Raw genomic sequence first — 23,488 nt, 5'->3', positions numbered from 1 at the left:
ATGTAGACCATATATTGCCAATTGCCATCCAATATTGTTTGGTAACCGACAATATGTCGACCTTATTTACCACGTTCATGGAATATTGTTGGGCAGACGGCTATATGCAAACTATATTGGCAGTTTTTAGGCAATATTCTTTTGCCGACGGCTATATGATAACCACATTGCCCACTTTCACCCAATATTGTTTGGTCGCCGGCTATGTTCGAGCCGTATTGGCTGCTTCGGTTAAATATTGTTAGGACGTCGGCTAGATATAGACCACATTGCCTATCTTCAGCCAGTATCACCTGTTTGCTAGCTATATGGCGACAATATTTCCAATGACCAGTCAATATTGACCGGTTGTTGTCTGTCTTGGACCAATGTTCCCATGCTGCAAGAACTATTGGAAGAATAATGGTAAACGTGGTCCTTTATAGGACCGATAGTTCCAGTGTCGCGACAATAATGGACCAAGTAAGAGTGCTGCCCAGGCAAGCACTTCTCCGGTCTTGGTGACGTAGTGTGCCACCGCTTCTTGGTTGCTCGCTTGATCTCTGGAGGGGCGTCATAAATCCAGCGTTCGTCATCAGTGACCGTGCGTAAAGAAAATATGGTGCGCCGAGTCGTGACTAATGTAATTGTTCAGCGACCCCATCGAGTTTGACACGTCGGTTTCTGTTTATGAGCCGTTCGATTCCAAACTCTTGCGGTGAGCTATAGAGCGAGGTGCGTCAGTTAAACTTAACACCCCGCTTTGTAACTTTTTGTGCCACTCGTACACCTGTACAAATGACATGCTGGCATCTCCATACCGCGTTCTCTCGAACTACAACCGTTGTGCACGCAGACGCTAGCGAGTAGTTTGAGGGTTTTGAATGATTTAGATTTAGATTGTGGCAAACTAATGTGAGAACGGAATGGCACCTGATCATCACAATCTCTTTCCGACGTCCCGTGGGTGAACGGTAAGAAAAGTTTGATTACGTTTTGTGACCAACGGAAGTAATGCAGGTTTATCACGTTAAGTGTATTACGTACAACATTCAGGAGTCACTCGCTACGTCAGCGGCGTTTAATAGTGCAGTGCATTGCCGTAACTTGTGCGTTTCGGATATGCCGCTAATCAAATTATGTGTGGTTATACTAGTTGCCCGTCATGCAAGTCGCAGCCGTTGATTCACTGTGATCTACGAACATTTGTGACAAGTGTGCTTTGGTGTTCAAATACGAAATCAACATCGATTGCCTATCACAACAGTGATTTTCGTGCACAGTTACGGATCATCAATAGCCTTTTTTTTTCTTTTTTTTTTTTTAGTGCTCCGGCAGCCATCGGCAACAACGACGCACATGGCTCAGCCTGTTTTCGAAAACTGTCTCCCTCTACATTCTGGGTGTGCGAACTGCGATTGGCTTCTGAACTGCCCTTCGATGTCGAAGCACTTTAAGCTCCAGTGAAGCCTGTTACAAGACGTAAAAGATATGTACTGTAGCTTTTTCGAGGCAGTTCCCGAGGACAAATAAACGTTGTCATACGTACACCATCGCTTTTTGATTGTCTGCTTTGGGACAGCATGATCGTTGCTCTACAGCAAGCGCCGAAAACGAACGGACGGGGCTGGGGGGTAGGGGGGACAAGAGGAGACAAAATACCCGAGGAGAGAAGGGGAAGGGGGTTGGAAAAGGAGGTCGCGGTCTGAGCATGCGCACTTAAACCGAGCTTTTTTCCGCGCTGCTGATCTGGGACGCTGTGAGTGGCTCCTGCAGATCACGTGGTTTGGGCGCCCGCCATTTTCCCTGGACCATTGCGTCAATGGGAGCCTCGTACGTTGCAACTATTCATTTTTAGCTATGTAGATACGATAATAAATGCACATATTAAAACGTCAATCTGCATCGGTATTTTAAGAGATAAATTGTTTGTTTGCCATTAATGTTTCATTCTCCTCTTACAAATGTTGCTAAGACGTTCGGTAAGATCCGTCACGTAAAGATCGGCAACGAAACCAACTTACTGCGTTGACATACCTGTTCCGTTGATTATGGGTTCCTGTACAAGCTCTACCTTCCGAAATGCAATCCGCTTTCTTGCCGTGTCCGATTCCTTACCGCGGCTTATGGTCAGCGACAGCAGGTATGTTCGTGCTTCACCATAGCCGTTTGGCCACCATGTGCTAATGTTCAATGCCTGCAAATAAGCGGAAGTAACTGCTCCGTGTCAGGTCCCATGAGAACTGAGGTGTTGTCAGTTGTTGCGAACTTGAGATACTAAGTACGCAAAGTGGGCGACTTACGTCAGGCATGTTGAGCCGAAAGTGATATGAGGATGTCATGTCATCGTTCGCAGTTATGGAAATATTTCTTTCAAGTTGAAGCCTGTCGTCAAAGTTTATGTTCAGCATCACAGACTTCGTTGCCGAAAATGCGACTTCAAGGTGCAACTTGACGTCCAATGTCCAACGCGATAAATCTGCGTGGACATTGGAAAAAATAAATACGCTTGCAATTCACTTCATGATGCTGTCGAACTATAATGGGTTTATAACTCAAACGTCGTCTGTCTCGGCTTTATTCGGCCGTATCGTCAACGATTCGCACGTGGGCAGCGTTATTGAACTGCTGAATACTGTGGGAAAGAAATTGAACTTTTTCATGAAGAAGCTCTGTACTCAGCATGTTGAGATTGCTGGGCGAAACATCCTCGAAAATGAAAGGTGGGTCTCTCTGTGGCCCGCTGCGCTATGCTTGGGAATTACCAGTCAGATAATAACTGGAGAAAAACTATTTTACAGCAGTAACTGTTAACGAGAAGTTCTCGGGAAATCGGTGTGGCAATATAACAAAACCCTCGGTTTCGGTTTCGGTGCCGCAAAATAAGTTAAAATAATCTAAGACTAATAAAAGCATTTTGGACATACTCAGAGGTGGGTACGTTGTCCCCGGAAAGCGTCCCGATCTTTTCAGAGATTCCTGTCCCGCTTGTCCCGATTTTAGTATATTTTGGTCACGCTAATCCCACACCGCACATCACCACTGGCAGTACTCGTCGCTCTGAAGTAGTTGTGGATATATGGGCAATGAAAGCGTCCACATGCACACACAACAGCTACCGCTGAAATTCGCGTTACACAATCGTAAACGTCCTGCAATTTTTTCATTCATCCATGGCCATCCGCGCGAATCCTGGTTTGATTTCAGAAACGCGCCTTTTTTTTTTTGTCTTTTTTCGAAGGGACTGTCAAGTAAAATACAAGCACCATGTTTTAATGTTTTAAGATACCCTCGCCCCTGGCGATGAACCTCCCCAGTCATCATCTCGTAATAAAGTTGTTGTTTTTAAGATACCACGATGCAGAACTTGGCTTTGTGATACGTACATATGATGTGAAACGTACACAAGTCCCCTCAAGTTCGCCCCCACACATACCTCTCAGTTCTTCATACTTTTCGTACTTCTGATTTGTTTAAACACTTCTAGAATGTTAAAGGAACCGTAAAGTGAATTTCAACCCAGCGTTATCTTATGATTTTATGAAAGCCTACGAAGAGTACATCTCAAGTTACGAAATATTTCTTTTTGAATCCCTTTTTTCTTTGAGTAATCGAATTTCAAAGATTGCATTCGAGCGCATAGCTCAGTACTCCATCGGACACAACACGGAGTTGGCTCGTGTAGGCTACGGCTAGTCTCGCCTTTCTAATCCTCCTCCCGGTCTGTGGCGAAGGCGTAATGTTGTTTTGAGGTCCACGTCGTGTAATGTTGATTTTTCCAAACTTGAATGCCTTCGAGCTTGCTATAGTCTAGCAGTCACGCCCGCAAAATGTTTGTTCGTACGAGTGCACGCGGTAGATGCAAGTATGAAACGACATCATCCGCAGAATCGTCGACGGAGGATTGTCACAGTCCTCGAACAAAGGCAGCACCCCACACGAGTATATTGAAGTTCTGTTTCCCGGTTGCTTAAAAAAAAAAACATCTGTCCGGCACAGCAATACGGGAAAGAAACTGCGCGAATGGCTGGCGCTCTGTTAGCAGCCATTCGCACACGTGTGATTCCAAGAACTATTCCCCTATATGGTGTCTGGTCCACACTTCGGGCCTCTGTAACTGGACCCGCAGTGTTACACGGGAATGTTGCGCGCTTCCTTAGTGTTTGGCACTGACGACAGATTTATGGAGGGGGGTGTTCTAGTCCCGAAGCGGGACAGAATAATGAACTCTAAGTAGTTGGTATCGGGCTAGCTCACGAAGAAGTCGCACACTTTCACGTGGTGTATCGGGCGCCTCGATGTTGTGCCACCAGTATTGGGCTGGTGTATTCTTCAATCAATATGTGCAATAGTCTTCTCCTGCTTCAAGCTCCATCTCCATCCTCCTCAAGTACAATCAGACTTTACTCCAAGATGATTCTTCCCCACTGCGCATCTCATCTCTACGAGGGACCTCACTCACCGGCGATTGGACATTCTTTGACCGCAAGTTTGCTTTGTTCTTATTCTTTGTATGTTGCCCTTCTGTAATGCGTAACTGTAACTGTCAGGCAAACTCCTCTCTCGTGTTCATCTAGTGGTTCAAGTAACTGTCAATAGCTGATTGTTTCTTTGTTAATTGCTTATAAATGTGTGTGTTTCCAAAAACGATTGTGTGACTTGGTCTGCTCATTGGTCGGGTGACAACACAGCTCTTCCCCAGTGTCGTCGTCGCGTTGGGAAATCCCTGGCTCATCAATCCACGTGACAAGGATGAATTACCGTCATTGCAGTCACCTAGCCGCCGCGGGAAACACTCTTCATGTGTAATGAAAATGTTGAGAACCTCGCAGCGGAAATATGGTATTGCTGTTTCGGTTCAAGTGTCCCTGTGGCAGATGCGTGCCAATGCCGACGGCAGAAGAATGCCTTTGTTGCCGTGATATGAGACGTTACTGAAGCAGCGCAGCGGTTGCATTTCAAGAAATCTGTACTTTAAAATACTGTGGCTGAAGACTGAGTTGCTCCAGGTATCCTACTGCTACGTGAGAGAAAGCGACGAGTACGCTGTTAAGAGGAACAGCAAAGTGAACAAGTGAATTCATCCATGTGTGCCTTCGGTTTGTTATTAGTAAAGTTACATATCATAATTTTACGCTGTCCATGGTATATGCAGGAAGTTTCGATACGTTACCCACAAACAGTTTACCAGGTGGCTCGGAACCATTGGGAAAGCTGAAAGCACTGCAGAAAAGTCCTCGAAGCATGTGCTGTACATGCCATAAGGGAAAACTTTCCTTCTGAAGCACACAAATGTTTTTGCCTTTTTGACGTGTGATGGAGTAGGTGCTGTCTGACCATGAGCATGTTTATTCGCTTTCACCGAGATGAAGCTCTTACTTTTGTTTCAGGTTCTTGTAGGCAGCATTGAATGCCTCCCATATTGACAGCAGTACACTGGATGGTTTGGTCGTGAACACTGCTTGATCACAACAGTATCGCTTTCTTGAACAATAGAGGTATGTCATATACCCTTCCGGAATAACCAGACAGCCATTACACAGCAAAATACATTCTACAGACATCAGCTTGTTTATGAATGAGCATACAAGTGATAGCAGTAAACAAGCAAACAATGAAGGAGAACATCCCCATACTGTGTTCATATCAATTTGCAAGTGCTACTTCGCACCAACCAGTAACGCAGTGTATGTATGCTTTTTTTTTTAAATTCTGTTCAGTGCACAGGTGTTTGCCACAAACACGTCCCAGTCCATAAGCTCTAAGAGAACATAGGCTATCACCTTGCCTATTATCGATTTATATATCGATATAGATAAATATCAATTGAGCTGCAATCGTATCAAGGCTCAGTTTCTATGTTCGACATTGCAACACTAGAACCCACAAAACATTTTATGTATGTGGTAATAGTTACGAGAAGTCGCCTTCTTTGAGGCTTCAGGTTGTATATAACACCCATTTCGGGGTTTTTGATCTGTTCAGTGGTGACCTATTTGGCGTCATACGCCAACTTAGATCCCTCCTTGATGATGGGTCCAAAGCTAGGTCAGTTGTTGCCTCGCCATCTACATGTAATTATGGTGTTTTAACTCATTTCTTTGTATTGACTGTTTTTATGATGCACCATTAGGGAGGACCTCAGCCGTTCATGGGCACCAGAAAAATAGAAATAAATAAATACATACATAAATAAAACATCTCGCGTTCGTGACTTTATCAGTATAAGAAGGCATTAGGTTGGGTCATGCCAATGGTATCAACAGAGGCTTCTCTCCAGAGGCATCCCTATCGTTGACAAAAATTTGACCTTTTCTGTGTCTGTGCACATCCATCGTTGCAACACTTTCTCAATTTCCGTTTACTTACTCCTACTTTTCAATTATAAATTTCCCATGTTTTCCCTCTTACCAGTCCAATTGCAGCCATTGGTGCGGGCTCAGGCCTTTTGCAGATTTCTGCTATTACACTGTAGCTCATATCTTTGCAAGTTGTTGGTGTTTCACTCAGGAGGTGATCTACATCCTCTGCAAGGATAAGATATGGTCATGGCTAAGTGTCTTCCCTATGCTCTTTATATCGAAACATGGTCCCTCATGGCTGTCATGGCTGTTGAAAACGTGCCAGGTCAAACCTAGACACATTATCTCGAAGCTTGCATACATTGTTTCCTGAATGACAGCTGATTTGTATACGTAAACTCAAACTTCTCCACATGCTACGAAGAAGCTCTGCATTTCCCTCAGAATTGGAACTACACCTGTAACGGTGGTTACAAGTACGCTGCATCCACGGGTTTAGCTCAGCACGTGCACAGAACTTGACCGCAGGTTCAAGCTTTTTCTTAACCCTCTGTTACAAGAGCTTCTTGTGGACTACATTGCCACTAAGCATTCCCGAGCATGGCATTTGCATATTGCAATTGTACAAGCTTGTTCTTTTTACCTTTTACCACGCGTACCTTTTATGTCATTGTTGCAGATAGAATTATTGTAACAGAAAATTCAACTACACAAAGCCTGTGTGCCTTGTTTTGTATTATTTTTTCGTGCCCTCAATACTTTCTAACAAGAAGTTGGATTTCCTCCTCACTACCTTCTTTGTTCCTTTCTCTAAATGTACCATGTGTGTCTGTATCATGCATAATGAAGGACAGACTCTATTCGAAAGCTTGTGTTTCAGCAAGATTATTTGGATGTTTCAGTCTCTCATGACCGTGAGTTCTGATAATCCTACTTGTATCGGTAAAGGGAGCCTGCGACCTTTCTGGTAGGTGTTGTAGGTGAGGTCTGTCGAGGTGACTTTAATATTAATCAGCTCGAGTAATCACGGAACCTGGTCAACAGCAAATACTACAAGGTGTCATTTGAATCTGTGAAAACATAGGGCACTATGCATTCACACCTTGGCTGCACTGGTCCCATTGAAAAGGATTGTGCAGGAGAGCAGGATGTTCCCTGCAGCCATCTTGTTCACTTCTGGCCGAAGTTTCTAAGATAAATTGTGTTCACTTGGGTACTCGGCTTTTGTGGTGAGAAGCGCGATGCGAACATCTGGTGGCCGCTTTGTGAGATGCACCGGAAGTTCTGAATATGATGCACATGTGATGTACTTCTTCTGGTCTGGTGAAGCAGAGGGCACAACAATGCAAAGTAGAAGAGTTTCGGCATCTGCAAACTTGTATCAGCGGTCATTCAAAACTGTTGTCTTCAGATTTCCAGAATGACTCAACAGCTGGTTCCACCGGTGCTGCAGATATTGTCATATCATGCACCTGCAATGCATGAAGAATTTAAAATGTTAAACAAAACAAGAGCTTGACCCACCTGTGAGCATGAGTGTGCATGGACAATAGGTGTTGAATTCATCACTGGATAAAGGTTGAGAGGTGTTGACGGTAAATCATGCGTTGACACACTTTTACTTCTGAGTTTCACATTCTTGTCAGTCACGATGGAAGCCTGTGTCGCTGATATGAATGAAGAATGCGGTCAGTATATAGCGCATAATTTATTTGACACTTATATTCTCCTGCGATTGCTCAGGGCTCCCCAGGGGAAGGGGGATATTGCGTTTGGTACATTACGCTGCGTAGGCATCACAAAAATCGATTTGAATTTCGAGTGAACCACATATATGTATCATTCCTCTGTATCGGTAAATACATACCTCGTCTGCACTGGTGTTCGCATCGTCAGACGCCACATGTTGAAACACTGGTGTCGGGACTGCCGTCCGTGTGAGAAGTTTTCGACCGTCCGCTGCTGCCACTTCGTACAACCCGTCAGAGAAATGGGTTGAGCAAATACGGCGTGGCTCACGAATGTCTTGACCATGCGCTTGCAACAACTTTCGTTTCCGTGCATTTTCCGTTAGAATCTTGTGGTACAAAAGTCCCTTGTCGAAAGAGCACATTTGGTGTATCCCCGAACATTACAGTAGATACCTGGCATAGCTGTCAGGTGAAGCTTTGTTCAATTTCGGCAGGAAATGAACTTTTTTGCGTACACAAACCTCGCAAGGCTGCAATAAACTAAACGCCGTCGCCGTGCAGTATGGTTGGGAGGGGAGCAAACAGAGGGTGCTGACCGCGCTGACAATATTTTGGTATACTGTTTCTTCAGTATTTTGAAGAATTGTCTCAGTAGTTCTTGTGATTCTAAAAGTATTGTTTATTGGAGATTAGTGCCGGTCGTAAGCTCATTCTGTATTACTTAGGTATCACGTAACAGGAGTACTCCCATCATGACTTTTTTAGCTGTTACGGAGCGCAACCTACCGTCCGATTTAATTTTTCTAATTTATGTTGTGCAATAATTAATCCGCTTTGAGTGCTTAGGCTCTATGTGAGGCATCACACATGCAAACACTACCAGGTCGCACACAGAAACAGGGGGGGGGGGGGGGTCAAATTTCACTTTACAGTTCCTTTAACGGTGGCGACGTTGTAAGTTCGCCGAGGGAAGCAGTGGGAGCACGCCTCGGATTGGCGGACAGGTTTCTCGGGAAACGGAGTTAAAATTTGGCAGGTTGGTGTGTCATCTTAAAAGCGAAAAAAAAAAAAAACAGTGCCAGGGTGACACAAGGACGACAGAAAGGAAGTACAAACTGCCGCACTGAAGTGCGACTTTGTCCTTCCTTTCTCATCATTCCATCATTCATTCATTTGAATGAGTTGAATCATCATATCATCATTCAAATAAAGCCGTTGTTGTTTTTGTAACACCTGCAATTTAAAATGGTGAAGAGGAACATCTAAACAACTGAGCCGACATGATAGGTACGGTAGCTCTAACGTGTTACATACGATACGACTGTGTCGATTCTCACAAGTCGCAGAATAAGGTATACAGGATACGATACGGTAGACGAGGCCAACGCACTTCACCCAGAGGAAAACCACAATTTCGATTGGATTTCATTATATTGGATACCAGGAATGCCGAGGCCTCGTGATGTTGAAGAGCCGTAGCTGTATCTGTGCGACTCCCATTTCTCTATCACATCTTTTGTTATTCCCTTTCCCCTTGCAATTGCTATCACTAGCACAGTTCTCGTAGAGAGTGTCCCGTCCCGTACACCACGATATTCTAATCCAAACGAACACAAGTGAGCCAATCCCAACTGTGTTTTGGCGGCGTATAGCTAGACGCTAAGTGCAGCGCGATTCCTTTCGATTTTCTAGTTTCCATTGCGTCCTTCAACGTATATACCACACAATACGGGCTCTGCCGTGAGATAAAAGCAAATAGCAATAGTTTCTAAAGAGAGGCTGAAGGTAGGACCCACAGGAAACCAAAACGCGATTGCTATATGAAAGAACATGACATATTTTTGATTTGTTAAAACGTGCCCCCATAGGTTTCATACCCAATACATGGAGCCTCCTGGTGCATACTGCGTCGACAAGACCGCAGCACTTATAATCTTCAACCGCAGTAGCTACTAATAAAATTTAGAATGATGTATTGTGGCACATTACTACCATCTGCCATCAACGTCGCTCACTACTTTCACAAAATCTCAAGGCACCTCGATAGGTGGCATGCTGGGCCTAAAAATCGATCCGACCGGACCACGACCACGGTGCACCGGACTTTCTTTCGTCCGTTGTCAAGGCAGCCCAAGGTGACGTTGCCCCTACACTGTTCGAACCAAACGGCGCCCAATTGCAAAAGCGAATCAAAATTAAGAGCCAGCAGTTTGCAGTCACCACTAGCTTTTGACGTGAAACGTATTTCTTTTCGGGAAGTCGGGGTACACGTTCTAAAACCGCATGCAACGAAAACATGTTGCCTTTGTGGCGCTTACAGTTCTGTAACTGCGTGGCATGCGCGATTAGTTTAGGTGCCGTTGCGCAGAGCAAAAAAAGCCTTTACTCAAGGATATATGACTCAAGCGTCCAAATGGCGCTAGTGCTGGGTGATGCGCGTCGCAATTTATGATTTAAAAAAAAAAAAAACGCTTACGCGGCATTTGTTCACCATAGCTAATCACTGTATTTAGTAGTGGTCGCATTCAGAATAACTCGTGGGCCTATAAATACATGCGTAAATCAAAATACCCAAATGTTCGATAAACATGTTCGAAAACTTCCGACTTCTCCGGCTATGGCGCCCCCTCGACGGAAGGCCCTCAGAGGAAGAGGCCAAAAAGGAAAAGAGAGGAGGTCGAGGGACCTCAACCATCACCAGCCACCTCGACTGAACGGTCCCTGAAACTGAGGAAACCCGCCCGATTGAGGCAAGTGCAGAAGCTGCAGCCGTACACGAGAGCTGCCGAACCAAGCTGGTTGTCGCGGCCCAAAATTGAGCCTGCCGAGTCGCACGTACCCCAATGGAGGTAGATCAGCCCTCGACTCCATCAGTGGCCACCTTGGGGTAGCCAGGTTGGGCCCAACTGCACGAGGGCGGAACCGCAACTGCAGCATTTTAGACGTGCGCGCGAGTACCGTAGGCGATGAGAGTTGGCCAGAGCGCACGTTTGAACTGTGTTCGTGTACAATCAATTCGGCCACAAGCGTGACGTGTGCGATCGACTGTGGTTCCGGGACTTGAAGGCCATGAATGCTCGTGTGTATTGATTTTTGGAGAGCGCGTTCCCTAGCGAAGACACAGCAAGACTTGTGCTCTGCTGCAACTGCTCAGACTTGTGCAGGTACAAGCGGGTGCCCTCGCAGAGCAGGAGTAACGGGTACAGGTACCCGTCATACCCTACCCATCTGCCCAAATTGAGACTAGTCGAGGAGCGGCTGGTGTCCCTGAGGCTGCCATACATGGAGATACGCCAACTGCGACGCGTTTCCGTTTTAGTTTCACGGAAATCATTGCTGTGGCGCCTCTGATACCACCCACCCAATTTGTTTGCTTTCGGTTCTAGCCCATGCAGCATGCAATATTGGCACTAGCCCGGTTCCATTGGACCTATGGAGGCCCAATACACCCAATGAACTGCCAATAACTGGCAGCATGTTGGCTATATGGGTGTTATCTTGCCTTAACAGCAAGCACACAAAACTGAATAAATAAAGTGCATCATGTTAGAAAATGACCAGGATAACATTGTTGTTGATGTTGGAAGCCATCTGTCCCATATCGTTAAGTTCTGAAATTGCTCAGTCAACCGTTGAACCAAAGTGCTAATGTAGCCGGCTTTTAACCAATGCACCTTAATTGGCACCGCACTGGCAATCCTGGGTACAGCATGTCTCCACTTTCGCAATCGCAAAATGCGTTTCGCGAGCAAAAAGCAGAATAGTATTGGTAAAATTTAGCTTGAGGTTGTGCAAAATATTCTGTCAACAAATGTTTCTTGTTTGCGGGGTTCACATGCTACTAATTTTGAAATTATTTGAGTACCGCACTTCAACCAACGCACAAAAGCTATCGGTTTTACCGGCCGCTCAGTGAATAATAGGGACTTTTAGGAAAACGAAGAAGTTTCACGATAACGTTTCCGAAAACATGTTAAGCCAATCGCCTGATTCCTTTGGAGTGGCTGACATCATGTTGCCGATATCTGATCGACTGACAGCGGTACGGAGTCGGAATCGGAGGGCGCTTTCGATTTCCTGAAACTCCGTACTATTTCCTAAAGCTCCCTATTGACAGTGGATGCAGTAATTCAAAGAAAAAACGCAATATTTGATAGAACATATATCGCCGCTGTAGGTTAGGCTCCTTGATGGTGTTAGAGATGCATTGTAAGTTCCTGAGACGTGTGCCTCTCACCGTCACAGGAGTATTAAGCATCCTTGTACTCGAGGTGCGGGTTGTGCGCGTAACTTGATGATTTCGCCAAGCGTTCTGGCTGTTACCGCGATGTAGAAAGCGTTACAATGAAGGCTACTGAGGGATGCTCGCATGTCCATATGCTTTCTGTGGTGGGTAGTTCATGGGACAGCGCGGATCCCAGAGCAAGGAGCACCTAACAACTCCCACTCTCCTGTGACAGCGGGCAGGAATTGCACTTGTCCCATCCTACAGTTGACAATACCAAATAGTGGAGTATCTATATAAAAAATTATAAAAAGGAAAGCTTTATAGTACGATGCTCAGCATTGGGGTAGCGTGTCGCCCCTGGCGATGAAGCTCCTCAAAATAATATTGTTGTTGTTGTTAGTGCGGCGCGTTCGTGATTCCGTGCTGAAACATAAACCGTGACGTGAAATATGGCAGCTAAGCCACCAGCTACAGATCATTCGTATTTTTCATTGGCTCATCATGGGCTTGCAACACTGGACGAATATTGGTAACTCCATTATAATATAATAATATCGGACCGAGTTGCACGACCAATGTAACTTATATTGGCTGCCGATGTTGGACAAATGTTGCTCGGAGCAACATTGGTCCAACATTGCTCCAACTTGCTCCAATGATATTGTGCTGCCTAGGAGGGTTGCCTGCATTGGTTTGAAGCACAGTTTGAGAATTATTCGACGCAGATATTAATAGCCCATCAAAATGACACCAACGCGTGCAAGATTCACCAAGAAGAGCGAGAAGTGCAATGCCTCGCAGTAGCCTTCTTTGGCAGCCTGACAACTACGACGCTCCTACAAAGTTGAAAAAATAGGCGGTGTCATCCTGCACAGACGAAGGAACAACTGACACGGCGGAGGTGGCCCCAGGCGTTGGGGGAGAGTGTGCCATAAGGCTATCGCGCTTGCACACTGCACGCCCGGTTCCAGAAAGAAAGCATAATGTCATCGCAGTCGGAAAGAAGCATGTTTTTTTACATATATTGAAATCGTTGACGGAGATGCTTGACACTACACTCCTTCTCCGCAATAACGTGTAACACAGTGCCGCGTAACACACATTCGCGATGATGGAGGGACGCTGGGAATTGGTAATGAGAGCCGAAGGACGTATTCTACGTAGAAATAGCAATGTGGCGCACTTGCTTGTGTCGCAGTGGAGTTCGCCTCCTGCGAATCCTCGGGTGAAACTGGGTGCCTTTTCATTTATAGACTCGTGCCACAGATACGCTTAGTAGGGTACTCACGTCTGCTCCTTGCCCGGATTGTTACATCTCGAATAATGAGTGTGTTGTAGTACTCGACGTTAATATGCTTCCTGAAATCAGGATGGAGATGTATTAGCTGAGAACGGTGAGACAAAGCGTCAGCAGCACCAGAACAGAAAGACCAGAGTGTGCAAGCAGCTTTAAAGGGACTATCGCATCCATCTCGGTCGATTCCGAAACTTCAGTACCACAATATTTCTCAGTGACCTCTGACAAGGGCCGCGAAAACCCCAAGTGAATAGGTCGCGTATGTGCTGAGCAATCTAATGAAATACATCGAGAGAGCAGACGACGCATAATGAGGTCCCTCTCCACCGTCTCTCCACAACGCCTTGATAACGTCACGCTCAACAGCGCCAATGAGAGCGCTTCTTCCCGCACAGCTGATCGGTGGGGCCGCGGGGCATCTGGATGCGAGGCGGCCAGCAGACACCAAGCGTAATGTCGAAATCGTCGTAATACGAAAGTGACGTCGCGTCGCTTCCAAGCGATTCTGGGGATTACAGCGTTGAAGAAATTGTGTTAGATTTCGACCCTTACTCCACAGACCATCTGCCACTTGACCCTGCCGCAAGTGAAAGTGCAGGCAGTGAAAACGAACCGTCCGGTGGCGACGACACTTTCAGGTAAGCCTATCATATCCGATCGCTCATGATGATTGTGCACTGCCGGGCATTTTGACATTTGTCCACTTGGAAATGACAGATGCCTCTGCAATCGCTGTACTCCAGTGGAACCTGACGAACACAGGGTGTCGGTTGCCTCGGAAATTGCAGGGATAGTTGTATCGCCGATCACCTGCTCCTCAATGGCGTTTGTCTGCGGAGGGAGCTCGCTGGTTGACGCACCCATCTTTTGTCGTGATGACCGCCGCGTATTTTTGAGCGACTTGACAGTAGGTACAGCGTCAAAACACTTCTCATACGTCGTAAATGGCGTGATTTCATTCCCATTTCATTCCGAGCACATGGATAATGCTTTACTAAAACTTTACTGCTCTTAGTCAAATAAATAATTACTTTTCTTCTTTATTATTGTTTTACACAGGCGCCTCCGATTCACTGCGTATTGTTTCTTCACAAGCTGGATTTATGGGTACCTTGGCATAAGAAACCGAAGGCGGATACCAGGATGTCCTGTGCGCAGGATCAGGACGCTGTACCCATCAACTTCATATCATGGATCATACGAGCAACATAAGTGTCAAGTGGGCCACTGTATGCAGACCAGGCATATCCATTGTAGGACTTATCGTTATTGTCATTGTTGTATGTTCATAAAAGCTGGTTTCCTATTGAGAAGACGTAACTGTGTACACTATCAAAACATTATTGATGGTTCCTGCTTTTCATAACCATATGTGGTGAAGAAATGTTGCATTGTGAAGTCACAAATTAGTGAGCCGTTATGCTGGTCATAGTGTTAGTCATATGTGCATGCACTGACCGTTTCGAAAGTTTTAACCCTTTGTGACAGTTCAAGAAGCATGTCTCACAAGCAGTGGATACTTGTAGTCAGATATTGCAAGTACAGCGGAATGTGTAAATAATTTTCATTGCAAATCATTCTGGAGTACAAACCAAGGTTATCACACGACGAGGACAAGCAGTGGTACTTGTGTAATGCATATTTTGAATACCACCTTTCAGCTTCACCATGGAGAGGTTTCTTTTGTACCACGTTTTGCACCTATGTTGGGAAAAAAAAAAGGAACTGGTAAATTTTGCCCTGAGCATGGATTTATGCTTCATTTCTAAATGGAGGATAGAGGTTAGTGCCAATGTCTGTATTACCACAGTTTTATCTCCTCCTGTGTACATGGAAGCTTTGTGAACATGATACAAATATTAAATGTGTCAAACAAAAGCTGGTTACATTATGTCAGTAGATTTTATTTCCCTCCTCCGTGCTATCTTTTCAGTTGCTGTGCGGAGAGCTGGCATTTAGGTTCATGTTGACAGGGTGGTAACAGGGTCTTTCCTTCTCTACAATATACAAGCAGTGCAGATGTGAAGCTTGATGTGCTGAAACAAGAAAAAACTTACTATCATGCACATATCAGAGCCCAATGCCACCATATTCTTGAACCCTTGGAGTGTCCTCTGTGCACTGTAACTGGAATTGTACTAAAAGTCAGAGGTGTGCATATATAGTTCATTAGACGCCGTTCATAGCCAGTTACTAAAATTGCATTTTAAAAAAGTTCATTCGAATCACAAACACAATCCAGAAAAGTGTTTGCAGCTGGACCAAAAACAATAATGTGCATATTGGAGGGTTCATAACGCAGTGTTTGTCTCTGCATAAAACATGTGGAGGCCCTGGAAAGGGTCTTTTTTTTACTTTAGTTTCTCTGGCTCATTCAGTGTGTGACGCAGGAGAACCTAAAAATAAAAATTCGCTATATAACAACATCAAACCTTCACAGTATGTGAGCAATATATATCACTCGTAGAGGCTGATACTCCGCATGAGCTGCCGGTTTCACAACATGAACGTTCACTCTGACTCGGAATGTACTCACTGTACTCAGACTCACTGTAGAACACAGATATTAAACTTTCCTAATGAATAGAAGCTTGTGATACTCACCACCTGAAGCAGATTGCTGCTACCATTACCACCAAGCTGCTTCTCTCCACCTGAGATAGAAATTGAGCAGCTGATGTTGGACAATATGATGCATAAAAGTATAATGCCGAATGGGGCTATTCTGTTGGAAAGCTGCCTCATTGGCTCTCTCTTGCTCACAAAAATGATGGTGAGTGCATGCTGTGTTACATGAGCAAAGAAAGATGGGATAAACTTTTTCTTAAACTTTAATTGATAAATAGATAATTTGATAATCTTTTGAATATTGCAACCGGAAATGTTAGAGGGATGCCGTCAAAAAATTACGTGAGGTGCTAGTGGGGCCTAAGGGGGTCTGGTACATCATTGCCGGCCGCGGTTTATACATATTCCGATGTACATTTGGAAACAACATCTGGAAACAAATGCTTACCTGCTCATCCGGTACGTCGGTGGTGTCCATTTGCTCATGGAACAACGTGGGCACAGCATAGGGCTTTAGCCTCTTGCATTTCGCTGACACTCCCATACGGGATTGCAATAGGTCCGCCTCCACGTACGCTTCGTCGGCAAACTGCGAGGAACAAAATTGCCGAACGTGCAATTCTTCTGCCACAACAAGAAGCCTGCCGGCGATTGCTGCTTCCAACTTTCGTTTGGCGTCCTGTCCTTGGGTTCGTGAAATGTCATTTCTGGGTTCGCCCCAGACGATTTTTTGCCGTTAGGAACACCACGACGCGTTCCCGAACTCAACGACATGTTGCAATTTCACCACTGAGCGACATTCACGGCACTTTCGAAGAAATAGGTTGTTTCATACACGTAGCCATGCACGACGCCATCTCCAAAGCAGACGATGTCTCCGAGAGAAAATGGGGGAACGGCGCCGGCGGCGCGCCGCCCTCGCATTGGTCCTGTTGGCTTCTACGTCACAATGATGTCATCGCAGGTTTCGCTGATCGAAAAAGCTCGTTTATTTAAAACACAAACATTTCTGAGCAGTGAAAATCGGTGACATCGATTGTCGAATGATGCCAAGCATTCTCGTAACCATTTCCTACCCATGTCTCCGGATGCGATAGTCCCTTTAAACGATATATGCAATGCATCGGCGTGTCTCGTGTTTCTATCGCGTTATGCGCACCAGTTTCTCTAATGAAACGCAAATTATTGTTGTAAACAACGAACAAAGTGAAATCTGTGAGACAGCGCAACACATGCTTAATAGTGTCCCCGCGTATGTCGTTTGACCTAGATGGAAAGATGGATATAAGAAGAGCAAAATTACATAGGTGCGAGAAAGGGATAATAAATCGATAGCTATACTCGACTGTGTGACCAGAAAACTAGTGGCTTTACTTTACGCGTTGTGCAATATAGGCCTGAGTGCGCTGGTAAATGTTTACTAAAACAATAACGTCAACAACATAGGTGACGCGACTGAGGTGCGTCCACGAAATATTTTGGCCGCGCCTGACGCTTCTTTAGCGTTCGCTGATATGTCGGTACACGTTACACCGTTAACCACTTAATGTCCTCCATCGAAGACCAGTGCCAACAGATTAATACCGAAGCAATAATGAAATAATGTCCTCGACTATAGGTTCGTACCTCAGCCCACCCGCGGTATGCGCGAACTCATTTCATGCAAATTGTTGCTACTCAGTTGTTTATTCGAAAATGCTTGAATATTAAATAAACGAATTTTAAAGATCAGCGCTGCTTCCGCAGCTGCGGAGGCTCCGGCGGTAATGACATCACCGTGACGTCCCTCCCTAACAGGAATAAGAGGACAGCGCGCAGAGGAGAAAGGCCTCGTTTCCCTGCGTTTCGGCTGCTTCGCGCGGCCGCGGGATCCGTTGGCAGTGCTCTGATTAGTGCAAAACCATAGTGTAGAGAACGACGTTTTCGCTTATTTCGAAAGAGGAGAGTCCGCCATACTCTCAACATCTGCCGTCTGCTCTTGTCACGTATTCCATCGAACAGCAGTCAAACTATGCGACAATTTCACGTGGGATTTTCGATATCGTGGTCAGTGGTCAACGAGGAATAAAATGACACCATAGTTTCGGAACCGACTGGAACGGTTGCGACCTTCCCCAGCACATTTTCTACTGAACTGAATATCATAAAAGAGTATCTGAAATCATTAAGCGTGAACAGTCCACCAGCAAAGTGATCACAGGAACTGTGGAGGTCCTACCTGTGAACGTTTAAACTCTTCACCTTCTTTCGGAAGATCATTGTCTGTCACGTATTCACGACGTTTCACTTCTTATGAGTAGCTATAGAGCTGGTCATTTTCGGGGAGATTGAGCTTTAAAGGGACAGTCGCATCCAGGAACCCATCCATGGAGGAGATATTGCTATGTTCCGCATCGGCCGATAATCCACTTGGCTATTTTTCTCGGTCGAAAAGTGCTTAGATATTAAATAAACGGATTTTAAAGATCAGCGTTGCTGCCGCAGCTGCGGACGCTCCGGCGTCAACGTGATCAGCGTGACGTCCCTCCCTAACAGGAGGAGTGAGAGGGCCTCGCAAAGATGAGAAAGACGCTGTCCGGACACCCGCACCGCCACGGCCACCCTTTTCTCGAGGCAGTCATATTACGTTGGACACCCTCTATAATCATCCCTCCGTTACAGGATTCCAGGAAATTCCATAGACTGCCGGGACAGTACGTTAGCAGAGGTTTGCTGGCACCGTTCGCTGCGTTACATGTACGTCGTTTAAATTTCCTCGTTAGCAAAAGTATTATACAACATCTAGGTAAAGTAAAACTTCCTGGGCCTTATTCGCGTAAAAAAGGAAAACAAAAACGCTTTCGTAGTTCTTTTCTTGTTGCAGGAACGACGCGTGAATATGATCGCATGGCGAAGGACCTGGTTTCGTTAAGATGCCGTAAGTATATGCAGGTGAGTCACACGCAGTGTCGTGCCTGCATGTTTCCGGAAGCTGACCGAAAAGACCAGATCTTACCATATGCCCTGCGTGGGAAATGCAGGCGCAAACTCCCATCCAAACGACACTTGCGATTTCCGCAGCTGGTTGACATTGCACTCCCCTCTTTGGCGCACAGGAGGGCACTCGGGTGGTATTACGTGCCGTCGCGATGATATCTTTGCCTGATCGCGAGCGTACAGCACCGGTGAGATCAGCTCCACGGTTATATTGTTGTGCCCCACCTACGATACAAAGTAAAAAGGTACCCATTTCCATTTGCGAAAGCCACGTTGACGACAAATATGCACCAGCAGAATTATATGAAGGCTTTTGTGAAGCACTTGCTGTCGAGTGACTGGAAAAGCTCGAATGATTAATTCAAAAGTAAACGATCTGGTAATACCAAAGAGTCACACTGCCGACGACAACTAATGGCTCCATGTCCAAGCAACAGGGCAAACAGCGCATCAGTCATCCATTCTTTGCTAAATCAGTGAATACGCCTACATGCCAGAAAGCATATAGCACCCTTCCTGTTAGCTCCCCGAGTTAACCTATAGGCCTTCTCTCCAGCAGAATGGTGACCTAACAACGTATCATTTGTTGATCAACTCGTGTTTTATCATCTGTCTTGAGTGAACTAAATCAGTGAGGCCAGGTTAGGAGTCTGCTATCTCGCCACTAGAGGGTCCAAGCAGGTTATTTGCACTGAAAAAAAAAAGAAAGAAAGAAAAACCTCGCTGAAGCTGGCTGTTGCAGAAACTGTAACGCATCTTCTTGTACTGGTTTTCGAAAACAACTACATTTAATTTTATTCTTATGATTTGGGATGTTTCATCGCGAAGAGTATAACAGGAAGAATGGAGTTTTGGCGCAAAACTCCAACGACTCTAAACCGGTGGGGGTCACGACCCTGAAAGAAGCCTCACCACAACCGCGTGCCCTCCTAAAGTATGGTACACATCTTCAAACGTATAGAAGAGGTCACCTTCGAGGGTCACGTTTTTGGGGTAAACATTTTCCCGAACGTCATGTGACGATTATTCCAGTTTTCATTTTCATCATTTCATTGTTACGTGCTTTGACGAGCCGATTCAAGACAGTAACTAAAATTCACGATACGCAGTCTATTCCTTCGGTCAGACGGAGGCGGTGCTGCTATGCGTGAGCAGTACAAAGAATCTCGCCCATTCTTCCGCTCCTTTCCGACCTTAGCAAGCGGGACAAAGTGTCTTCCAGCCGGTTTTTCTGGGTGCTGTTCGGATTCGAAGACGTCTATCCAAGTCAAGATCGCCAAGATAAAATTTAATTATGTGAGGACATAAATGCCTTAGCGCTCCCACGTCTGTCTTCTTTGACCAGCAGCACGAGCTGACGAACAAACGCGGATGGCTTGCCGGGTATCTTATCCTAGGATCCTATCCTTATCCTATCTCTTATCATTGGAAAGGAGGGCAACTTCGCAATGTGAACAGTATACCGGTTTTAGGCACTCTGGGACGCTTCAACGGTCTCTCAGGTTTCCCTCTCGATTCAGTGCGGAATGGCTGAAGGTTGTGCTGTAACGTAACCGTTTACATGAACTATGACATATGCACCAACGTTGCAAGTAGGTGTCACACTCGGTTACTGGAAGATGCGTGGAAAGATAACATTGATGTATTAATATGGGATTGCACCTACCTTGGCGTAAGGCTTAATGTCGAAGACATATCTGACGAACATGTTGTCCGTTGAGCCAACTTGAGCGTCATTCACTAAAATATTCGACACCGTGTCGATGCCATGAGCCGTTAAGACGATTTTGTGCCTCGAAACTATATCGTCTGTCACTACAAATGAAGCGAGCAACCAATCAGCAGTTCAGACGCACAAAACACGAGATAACGGGTAGACCATTTCCAGTTTAGAGCAACGTAGAGCAAGATCGCAAAATCACATCAAAACGTTCTACTCCTTCCCTGAGAAACCACGTGAGAAGTGATGAAGCGGATTACTAACACTGAAATTCCCTGGTGTACGTCCAGTTCTCTCGTCCTACCCAGTTATATTGCTCGTCGTTGTCCCGATAGTAAGGGTCTCCGATTAGCTTGGCCCGCATCAGGTCTGTATACACATTGCCAGGGACGACACCGGAAAAGAGGATGGCTGCAAACGCAACGAACATACATTGTCACTGCCATTTTTCATATGTGATTACTACTGCAAGCAAACGACAATCATTTGCGTGTTATAATACTGAGCAATTCGGTTTTCCTCCTGAGTGGTCAATGTGGTGGCATTCATACACAAGAGAGTATTTTGTCAAAACTAAGGGCGGATAAGACTTAATTATTTTGTTCTTATATGAGCAGGGCGAACTGTTCGGCTTTGTTGGTGACAAATACTAGAGGTTCACGAGTGCAAGGGATAGACGAACCCCGGCGAAAAACACACACAACACGAGCGCTCACTGCTAATGCTTTAATAACGATTAAACATGTGGTAGATAACAATCCCTCTCCTCGTTGACATAAGAAAAAGTGACATCAAACGCGCCCGGAGTTGCTTTCTAACGACCGGTTTATTTGTTTTAATCAAAATGTTGTTGATGGTGAGTGCTCGTCTCGTCATCTGTTTGGACGTAGAACTGACTCTTTCTTTGCAGTACGTATCGTGGCTTGGCGGGTGGGGGTGCATTACCGGCGAGGCCACATCACGAATTCGAGGTAATTTAAAAGGCTCATAATTCCAAAACTATTCAAGCTATCACAGTGAGCGAGTGAGCTGATAGATAAATGGGTTCATGTGATCATGCACGCGTCACAGACATTGGTGCGGAGGAACGTTGCGCAATTGAGGGCACGAATATCGTCAGTCAACCGAAAATCCATCGCACGTAGCACATGGACTGTCTGTGGCATCAAAACAAATGAGGTGTCAAACGATTTGTCTTGACGCGCTCTAGCCGCTCATGTGTATGCCATCAAAACAATCTCGCGTTGAAAAGTTGTACAGGTAATAGTGCGCCGAAGTGTGAATTTTCTGACAATGCCGGCATATATGAGACGAAAATGCGACCAAAGAAAGCGTGTCTTACAGGAGACATCAAACTCAAAGGTATGGGAAAAGGTGTGACTCACTGCTGTAGAACGGTCTATTGACTTCATCGACGGAAACACGGACTGTTTGACGCTCTGCCAAACACGCACGAAAAGCGATAGCATGGAAGAAGACAAAGTGTGGTCCCTGATCTGTGACCGACGGTACACGGATTGCGTGCGGCACAACAGCAAACCCGACCATAGGTTGCCATGGGCCTCGTGCAGAAACACTGGATTCGCCAACAAACGCGTTCACTTCTTGTTAAAGTCACTGCACAGCTTGTCACGGAGCACGCTACGCGCTGCGGATAGTTTCGAACGCATAGTCCACTCCGGACTCCACGTAGTCGAAAACTGCAGCTCTGGAGTTTAAATCCGCAACGCATGCCAAACACGGCAGCAACCACGGTACGTAGCAGCCCAGAGCAAAACAACCCGCCTATTGCCAAGGGTACGGTTCGAGGATAGGCTAGAAAGGTCTATACGATAAAGGAAGCTGTAAAATCCAAGATCAGTATCGTGATGTCTGCCACTTCAAAGCAATCACGTGCTTGTTGCATGTTCACGGAATCGTCATCGTAAAGACCTTCTCATTTGCTATATCTCCTCTAATTCCAATCCTTCTAAATCTCGCTAGTGCACTGGCGCCGTGATAAGGAAACCTGTCTCCAAGCAGTGTGACACGACGCGGTTATACAGAGGTCCCAAAAGTGTGTCAAAGAAGTGCTATCGCATTTAAAACAAAAAGGAGGCCACTCGCGCAAACCCCGGCATTCCATGACCGCCAACAAAACGAGCACATCATGGGTAACACGTCCCTAGTTCTACGTCACACCCCAACGCCTGTGACCCAGAGCACAGCCACTCCCATCATTTATTCGACTTGGTTCGTGTCATAGTTCATCCATATTCGGCACGCATGAACGTGTAGTATGAACAAGCGCAGTAAGACGTAGTATGTTCTGTCGTTGCGCACCCCATCCGTACAATGGCCGCAGTGTCGATCGACTGGGAACCTCTCCTTTCTGCGGTACATGAGATGTACCCGCTGGGGAGCTGGTTGCAGCGCCGACTGATCTTTTTGCAGTACAAGTGAAATTTGAAAGTATTAGTTTCAGACGCTTTTTTGCGACCTACTAAGTGATAATCGGATAGGCGCGACATGATATTAATAATGTGCAGCTTGGTTAGCCTTTGATGTAAATAACGAGTCTCAGATGGAATTTCTAGTAGCTTTCACACATCTTTCTCTTCCCAGTCGGCTTTTCGCGGAATGTCACACCGAAATTTGGTTTACATAATATAGCCCTAACAGGGATAGTAACCGTCCCATTCCCCTACAGCGGAGTCCGGAAAGTGTCCCCCTGTTATCCTTCTGATC

At 45.7% G+C, this 23,488-nt stretch overlaps 1 protein-coding gene across 1 annotated transcript in view; it reads right to left on the bottom strand.

Moving 5' to 3' along the window:
• The window catches only part of LOC135384921 (beta-mannosidase-like), a 64,513-nt gene that overhangs the window by 40,744 nt on the left and 281 nt on the right, over nt 1-23,488 (bottom strand). The window contains exons 2-7 of the mRNA XM_064614103.1: nt 21,026-21,172; nt 20,708-20,856; nt 19,061-19,266; nt 13,489-13,559; nt 2,283-2,458; nt 2,017-2,176 (exon numbers count right to left, since the gene is read on the bottom strand). Coding sequence (XP_064470173.1) covers nt 2,017-2,176; nt 2,283-2,458; nt 13,489-13,559; nt 19,061-19,266; nt 20,708-20,856; nt 21,026-21,172 — 909 coding nt within the window. The remainder of the gene's footprint in view (nt 1-2,016; nt 2,177-2,282; nt 2,459-13,488; nt 13,560-19,060; nt 19,267-20,707; nt 20,857-21,025; nt 21,173-23,488) is intronic.

The sequence above is a fragment of the Ornithodoros turicata genome, chromosome 2 (assembly GCF_037126465.1).
Source record: "Ornithodoros turicata isolate Travis chromosome 2, ASM3712646v1, whole genome shotgun sequence".
NCBI lineage: Eukaryota > Metazoa > Arthropoda > Arachnida > Ixodida > Argasidae > Ornithodoros > Ornithodoros turicata.
This window is presented reverse-complemented; position numbering and strand designations above follow the sequence as displayed.